Genomic DNA, 8,614 nt, shown 5'->3' with positions numbered 1-8,614 from the left:
TTAGTCCTCAAGCTGACATCTTTGCTCTTCAACACTTTAAAAAGGTCTTGTGCAGCAGATTTGCTGAATGCAATACATCGTCTGATCTCTTGACTGCTGCTTATACACATGTATGTACTCATATACATATATTGATGTTTCTATATTGTTGCTATGTGCTGTCACATGGGTTCTTAGACATAGCAATGGAAGGGAACACTGACCAGCAGTACTCCATCCTCATAATCATTGTGAACTTTAAGCCCATTGCTACTGTCCCTGTGACTTTTCTTCTCATTGGGCGCCTTTCTCTTTTTCACTGACCAAGCATGATGTCCTTCTCTAGGGACTGCTTCCTTCTTTTTTATTGACTCCTTTTCTCAATTTCCTGTTTTCTGAAACACCTGTGTTGGTGGCAGAGGGATCAATGGATGAGATGGTTCAGGATTCCCATCTACAGGACTGGGCCATGATTCTCAGCTGTTTGTCATTCCCCATGGTGAGATTGACTATGAACAGCCAATCAGTTGGAAGGAAGTTTCCCAGGGGTGTGGCCAGCAGCCAGTATAAATAGACTGACCGCCAAAGCTCTCTCTCTCTTTGGGTTGGGCCTAGATCCTGCATCTAGCTCCAATCTGTCCTCTGGGTCTTTGGACTTGGGCCAGCATCCTGCCATATTGTTACCTTTCCTGCGAGTCATCAGCATTCTGCCATCCTGCCTGCTATAGTTGGATTCATTTGTCCCTGCGTTCCAAACTGCCTCTTGGATTCGTCATCTCCTTCAAGTACGTGAGTCAGGAGAAGCCTCCATTGTGACATCTGACCTTGGGCCTTTCGATCCTCTCGTTAAATGGGGAGCACTGTAACCAGAAAAGGCTATTAAGCTTTCTGAAGATTTGAGGACTGACTTTGAGTTTGCACCACTGGGATTTATCTACCTACCTACTTTTCTATCCATCTATCTTTCTGGAGTCCTGGTGTGGCACTGCGGGTTACTGAGCTGGGTTACAAAGTCGGCAGTTCAAACTCACCAGCCGCTCCTTGAAAACCCTGTACAGGTTGGAACCAACTCGATGGTACTTAACAACATCATCTATCTACCTATTGATCTTTCATCTATCTATGTTGTGAAAATGCCATGGAGCCAATTCTGACTCATAGTGACCTTGTGTAGGGTTCCAAGGAGCAGTTGGTTGGTTGAAGCTAGAAGTCCACATGTTTTAGAAATCTTAGAAAATTATGAAAAGGAAAATCATTAAAGATGAAAAAAGCAAAATAGATCTAGAGATGGTTTCCTTCCATTTAATCTCAGGTGTAAAATCTATATAACTGTTGTTGTTGTTGTTAAGTGCCGTCGAGTCGGTTACAACCCATAGTGACCCTGAACAGGGTTTCCGAGGCTGTAAATCTTTATGTGTGTAGAAAGCCTCATCTTTCTCCCGTGGAGCAGCTGGTAGTTTCGAACTGCTGACCTTGCGGTTCGCAGCCCAATTCATAACCACTAGGCTAATAGAGTTCCTTACAAAACTATGCACCAATAGTTTTAGTGCAAAGAACAGAAAGTGTTATTGTGCACAATTGTCCATTGTCTTGAATTTCTGATTTGTTGGGGAAAATGATTCAGTTTCTGAATGTGTGCTGAGCTATGCTGTCCTTACATTTCCAGTGGGCATTATGCCCAATTCATTGCAGATGTCTTGATGGTACCTCTCATGGACTGAATTGTTTCTCCTCAAAATATGTGTCCACATACTCAGGAATGGTTCTCAGTGCTTTGGAAGTCATGTGATGACCATCTATGTGGTGATTTAATGTGTGATAAATCAATGAAAGTCTTAAGGGTGGGCTGCAATGCCCTGATTCCATTCACAACCCTGAGGTGATGTAAGGGAGTTTCCCAGGAATGTGTCCTGTAACATCTTTTATCTCTCAAAATTAAAGAAGAGAGAAGTGAGCAGAGAGACTGATACCTTACATGTTGTTGTTGGTGTTAGGTGCCTTGGAGTCACAGCTGAATCATAGTGACCCACAGACAAGGGAAGGAAACAGTGTCTGGTGCGTACCACCCTCTCATTTGTCCTTTTCCAGGGGCTGGTTCCTCCTGGTATGTCTGTAGTATGAGAGATGAAGTCCCACTATCCTGGCTTCTAAGGAGCACTTTGTATTTATCCACATTTCACTTTATTAATTACATTCCTTCCTGTGTCTCACGCTACCTTCATCTTTCCTCTGCCAACCTTCTTCTTGCTGTATATTGGCTGCCCTGTCAGCCATATTAACATGTGTCTACCCTCTGCCCATGAATTCTTTTACTTCACCTTCCTTAAACAGAAAAGATCGTTTCTTTCATCATGAAAACTTTCTTTCCTTCTTTCTTTTCTTCCTCCCTCCCTCTCCCCCGTCTTTCTTTCTTTATAAAAAAATCTTTGTACATTATTAGTCTCATAAAACACTTGCTAAGGAGCATTTCTGCTGAACTTTTTCCAACACAGACTTATTGTGGCAGTCCATGGTGCTTTTCCTACTCTTCTCCAACAACAGAACTCAAATGCTTCAATTTTTCTAGGGGCTTCCTTATTCTTTGTTGGAAGCATAAGAGGTCAATGAAAACATCATGGTTTGGATAAGGTACACCTTAGTTCTCAAAGACCTCTGCCCCAAATGAAAGGTGTGTTGACTGAAAAATCTTTTCTTTAACAAATTTTTTATTGTAGAATGTGTGAAGGTTTACAGAGCAGATGATCAATTTTACATTCAACAAATCTTTTTTTGTGTGTGTGTGTGTTTTATAATGATTTGTTTTCATTTTTTTTCAAACATTGCAATCTCCTCTATGTACCAGGTACGCTCAATTCGTCACATTTACCTCCATTCACTTTAACTGTTGCATTCCTCCTCATGCATTCTGCCACCTTTATCTTTCTTCTGCTAATCTCACTCTTGTTGTATATTGCCTGTTATATACAACACATGTCAGCCCCCTAGCCAGTAAATAATTTCCTCCTAGGCCCTCAATAACCATGATAGAATGTTTATTCTATCAGGAAAATCTTTTTGTTAAACACTTAAAAACAAAACAAAATAAACATATGATAGGGTTTAGTGATCTGTTGAATACAATACTTTCTGGGGAGCTAAGGAGGGACCTAGAGTTTGGACCACTGGGAGCACCATCTTATTTCTCCCTTAGGTAACGTTGACTGACTGGGCTGAGAACACACCCAAACTCCCAGGAGCAGATTCATCAAAATGACTGACTTGAGCCCACCCACAATCTTGGACCTTGCAACCCGAAGTCTTCTTGGCAATGAGGCCTTGGCAGTTGCAGCTGTGAAATTTTTGCCCAAGGAACTCTTTCCCTCCTTGTTCATGGAGGCCATGGCTGGGAGACACAGCCAGATAGTAAAGGCCATGGTGGGGGCCTGGCCCTTTCCATGGCTCCCTTTGTGGGATCTCCTGAAGGTTTGGTATCCCCACCAGGACATCCTAAAGGCAGCATTGGATGGGCTGGGTCTCCTGCTTCACCCCAACATTCGCCCTAGGACATGCAAACTCAGAGTGCTGGACTTACGGCCAGACATTGAAACCAACTTCTGGGAGGTGTGGGCTGGAGCCCCAGCATTATCAGCGGAGCCAGCGTCCATGAATGAGAGGGGGAAAGTGGAGGATTCAAGGTTGGAGAAGTATCTCTCGGCCCCCATTCAGGTGCTAACAGACCTTTGCTTGTTGGAACCTGGCAAGGCAATCTTCAGATTCTTCACTGAGAGGATCAATGAGAGAAAAGGCCTGCCTCGACTGTGTTGTAGGAATCTGGGGTTTCGTGGCTTCTTACCCCAAAAGGAAGTGATTGAGGAGATTCTGAAGATGGTGCAACTAGACTATGTTCAGGAAGTGAGTGTGCATTGTTACTGGGACCTTCTGGACCTGACCTGGTTTGCTCCTCACCTGGGCCAGATGGTGAACCTGAACAGACTCCATCTTTCTGGAGTCACCATAAACTCCAGGTTCTCCTGGAAGGAAGAAGAGGTGGAGAAGCTAGTTGAACACTTCTTCTCTCAGGTCCTACATCTGAACCATCTCAAAGACATCCAACTGGATTATGTCCTTTCCCTCAAGGGCCACCTGCCCCAGCTGTTCATGTGCTTGCAGACCCCATTGAGAACCCTGAAGATCACCAATTGCTTCCTTCTGGAATCAGACTTTTCATGCCTGTCCTTGTGCTCCAGCACCCAGCGTCTCGAGTGCCTGGACTTGAGTGGTGTGACCATGAAGAGCTTCAGTCCTGAGCTGCTCTCAGTTCTGATTGAGAGAACCTCATCCACCCTGCAACAACTGTACTTGGGTGGATGCGACATTCTGGATGCCCAGCTCACTGCCTTGGTGCCTGCCCTGGGACACTGCTCCGAGCTTTCCGTCTTCATGTTGTGTGGAAACTACATTACAATGGGTGTCCTGGAAAACCTAGTGAGACATACAGCCCCACTCTGCAGGTATACCGTCGTGGAGCTTCCTTTCCCTCTTGATTGCTACGTGGGCATCAACCGTTCCATCCATCATCCGTTCCTTCAACAGTTTATCCATGAACTGGACCAGATGATACAGGAAATGGAGCTGCACTGCTCAATAGGGTATGGTCATAGTAAGCGTTACCTCAGTGTAGGATACCATGCAATTTTCTTAGAATTTGACATCTGATGCATACTATGATCTTTGCTTCTCATTAAAAATATGTTTCTGAAAGATTTGTGCTTGTAATGTTTATGGGATCATGTGTGTTTACAATCAGGATCATTGAGTGATTTGTGCCCCATTCGTTAGTTTCCATTGTGAGGAGGGATGAACTTCATGTCAGTACCCTTACTCAAGTCCCCACCTTCCTTGAGTCATAACTTTATTGCACAAGGTGTAAAGGAGACAGGACAGCAGAGATGGGATGCTGACTACCACCAACAAAGAAAGAGTACCACATCGACATTTGCTAGGATCCACCAAGACTATAAATTTTATAAGGACCCCAGAATCTTCCCCTCACAATGCACACACAGAGAGTGTCTTCCCTTAGACTTAATTTGTACTTCTAGCCTGTTAAACAATTAGTGATGAAAGTTTGTGTCATCCAACTCCATTCGGTATATTCTGTTCTAACATTACTAGAGAAGAGGCCAAGATTGTCTATTTTTGAATACATTCCAAATCTCATTGACCGGAAATGAAGTGAGTTGCTCTACTGGGCACAGCGGGAACACACAGGTACTATGGAACATACAGGTGACATACACTGTGATGATTCATTGTACGGGTCAAGCTGGTTGAGTCCTGGATGTCCATGGTTTGGCAGTGATGGAATGATGTCATTGCACAGTTATGGGATGATCTTCCCGAAGTGATGAGTCCATTCGCTGTGATAGGATTAATGGTGATCATCAGCTCCTTTAAACATATTGTAGTCCTCAACTGTTGTCCAAAGCACATTGATCACACCTGAGAATTTGTGGGCTTCCATTCTGGTGAACCAAGATCCCATTTGAGGACTAACAGGTACTGTATGCAAACTACGTTGTTTCTGATGCCTTCCTATATGTGCAAAACAGGACAGTGTAAAAGAAACACCAGAGGAGAATCAATGCATTGCAATGTGGTGTTGGAGCAGAATAGTGAACATATCAGGGTCTTCTAGAAGAATGAAGAAATTTGACGTTGTGTAAGCTCTGTCACAATGCTCCTTAGAAGCAACTTTGAGTAGACTTCTTCTAATGAAATTTTCATAGGTTTAGTTTGTCTACAGAACACAGTCGAAGACATTTGGTAACGAGACAGTGGCATTTTAGAAACACAAATATTAAAGACGAGTGTTCTAAATTGGGTCTCAATTCTGACTAAGTTTAAGGGCCCTCTGCTATCACTAGAAAGCACGGTTCCTACTCATAGTGTTTCTCCCTCATAACGACCTCCATAGGCAGCTGCTGGTGGGATTCAACCTCTGGCATTGTGGTTTTAGTCCATTGTTGATCATATAGCACCACAGGAGAGTGCGAGGGTGTTGCTAATCCACAAAGTGAGGTGAGAATTAGAAATATAATTATATACCAATCATACAATGAATATCGATACTTATATAAATTAATAAAGACATTCCATAATTGATATATAAATATCACTAATAGATCACAGAGTGGGAGAATTTTTCAGGATAAGAATTATAGAGAAGCAGGTTGGTTGGTCCTACTTACAATACTTACAATAGAGCAAAGTAAAGGAAAAAGACCAGTTTGGGCTAAGGACTTACAGCTCTAGTGCCACGTAAAAGACCTCAAAAGTTTTCACTTACACCTCCTGAAAGAAAGTCTATTCCTTAGAGTTGTTGTTAAGTTTATCTCCACTCATAGAGAATCTGTGTAGGGTTTCTGTGATTTTAAGTATTCCTAAGAGCACAAAGGCCCATCGTTATCCTACAGAACGGTTGGAGGAGACCGACTTTCAAGGTTTTAAGGTTTTAAAACTCATTAAAAACCTGAAATCTGCAGATGATACTTTACTTGCTGAGGGTGACAAGTACTTAAAACATTTATTGATGAACATCAAAGTCTGGGGGAAGGTCCTTGTCTGTTTTGCCAATCAGTGGACGCATGTCACTCCATGATCCTCCCCATCTACCTGCCCCACTGATCTCACGTGTTCTCAAAACAGGGACCCATGTCCAAAGGATGTCCTTGATACATTTCTCTCCCCTCTGAGCCACAGTTGGTCCTTCTCTGTCCGTTTATGGCTTGTAAGATGAGGACCACAACACACAGAGACCCCATTGCATCTGACACATGGAGACCCCCATTGCAGCTGACACATGGAGACCCCCATTGCATCTGACCCAGCCTGCAATGGGATAAAGGGTGTTATAGCCCGCAGTTCACCCAGTGACAAGTGATGGCTGATTGCACCATGGAAAATGAATACCAAGTTGCAAAACCACTGAGAATCATGTCATTGAGCAAGATGACCCCTCTAATAAAGGATCACCTTTAGATAAAAGATGAGTACAATAAGATTCCACAGAGAGAAGTTATACAGGAGTTGAGTGAGGAAAGAGACAGAAAAGGTGACCAGTAACTGAAAATGTACATGTCTCCCCTTTGCCATGAAGAACTTAACTATGGTGGGAATGCATTCAGGTCACCAATAAAGGAACCTGTTCTCATGGCTCACTAATAAAGTCATAACAGAAATACTTCACAGGGATGGCTTTGTCAATGTGGTTTATTAATGAGGATTCAAGTACAAATTCATAGCACAGCATGTATGGGAAGACTTTCTCTCTCTGATGGCTCAGGGTGGGGGCAGGTGCTGATGTTCCTAGGACATCCCTGTATATCTTGGTATCAATCTTCTAGAAGGTTCCCATGCAAGAGACCTTGGGTGCAAAGGACAACCTGCACTGATGGGTCTTCCTTCCTGTGGGACTCAGTTTTCCTTGTTGCTCCCTTCCCTCTACTTTTCCCTCTTTTACAATGAAGGTGTTACTCAAGCAAATGTGATGACTTCAAGTGCATCCATTCCCCAAATTAATACAGTAGATACAGCTCAATCCCCCTGATTTCTTTGTACAAAATAACAAACATAACACTTTCACAAACTAGAGACAGAGGTTAGGTTGGAAATCAGAACTCACAAATTGGATGAAAATAGTATCATATCCTTTGATGGGGTCCTGGGAGCTATGGCCGAACCATACCCAGCTAGGCAGCAGTAAGTACTGGAGCATCTGGCCCAGCTTGGTAATGTACCATTGAAGGGTCGGCCGATGGAGGGATCCCGGGTTGCCCAAGTAGCAATCCAGAGGGACAGGAAGCTCTAGGCGTCGAAACTTGCAGCACTGGGCTGTGTATCTCAACAAGTGCTCCAGGACAACCATGGAGACATGGTTTCCATACAACGTGAAGTCGGTGAGCTGAGAGCACTGTCCCAGGGCAGACAGCAATCTGGTAATGTGAGAATTTCTGATCTCACATCCACCCAAGTTCAGACGTTCCAGTGTAGAAGAGGCTGTCTCTAGCAGAGCTGAGAGGAGCTTAGGATTGAAGCTCTTCATGGGCACACCACTCAAATCCAGACACTTGAGATGTTGGGTGCTGGGGCAGAAGGACAGCCATGCCATGTCTGATTCCAGAAGAAAGCAATCAGTGATCTTGAGGGTTGCCAAGGGGGTCTGCATGCAGCTAAACAGCTGGGGCAGGTAGCCGTTAAGGAAAAGGACACACTCCAGGTGGAGGTGCTGTAGCTGGGGCAGGTTGAGGAATAGAGTGGAGAACTGGTCAGCTAGCTTCCCCACCTCTTCTTCCTTCCCAGAGGACCTGCAATTTACAGCAATTCCGGAGAGACAGAGTCTGCTCAGATTCAGCATCCGGCCCAGGTGAGGAGCAAACCAGGTCAGGTCCTGAAGGTCCCAGCTGCAATCCACACTCACCTCCTGAACATCCTCCAGTTGTACCATCCTCAGGATCTTGTCAATCACTTCCTTTTGGGGTAGGACTCCAGGAAACACCAACTTCCTACAGCACAGGCGAGGCAGGCCTTTTCTCTCGTTGACCCTCTCAGTGAGGAAGGTGAAGAGTGCATTGTCAGGATCCATCACACACAGGTC

General features: G+C 44.2%; 1 protein-coding gene and 2 pseudogenes across 1 annotated transcript in view; 1 reads left to right on the top strand and 2 right to left on the bottom strand.

Annotated features, from left to right (window-relative positions):
* Positions 1 to 3,350, bottom strand: part of LOC102822950 — a 36,262-nt pseudogene extending 32,912 nt beyond the window's left edge.
* Positions 3,351 to 3,357: 7 nt separating this feature from the next.
* On the top strand, positions 3,358 to 4,674 carry LOC102822563 (annotated as a pseudogene).
* A 2,932-nt stretch (positions 4,675 to 7,606) lies between these two features.
* The window catches only part of LOC102822179 (putative PRAME family member 24-like), a 6,124-nt gene continuing 5,116 nt past the window's right edge, over positions 7,607 to 8,614 (bottom strand). The window contains exon 2 of the mRNA XM_006877449.1: positions 7,607 to 8,563. Within this exon, the coding sequence (XP_006877511.1) occupies positions 7,607 to 8,563 (957 nt within the window). The remainder of the gene's footprint in view (positions 8,564 to 8,614) is intronic.

The sequence above is a fragment of the Chrysochloris asiatica genome, unplaced genomic scaffold, assembly GCF_000296735.1.
Source record: "Chrysochloris asiatica unplaced genomic scaffold, ChrAsi1.0 scaffold00500, whole genome shotgun sequence".
Lineage (NCBI taxonomy): Eukaryota > Metazoa > Chordata > Mammalia > Afrosoricida > Chrysochloridae > Chrysochloris > Chrysochloris asiatica.
The sequence above is the reverse complement of the archived record's forward strand: the minus strand, read 5'-3'. Positions and strand labels throughout refer to the sequence as shown.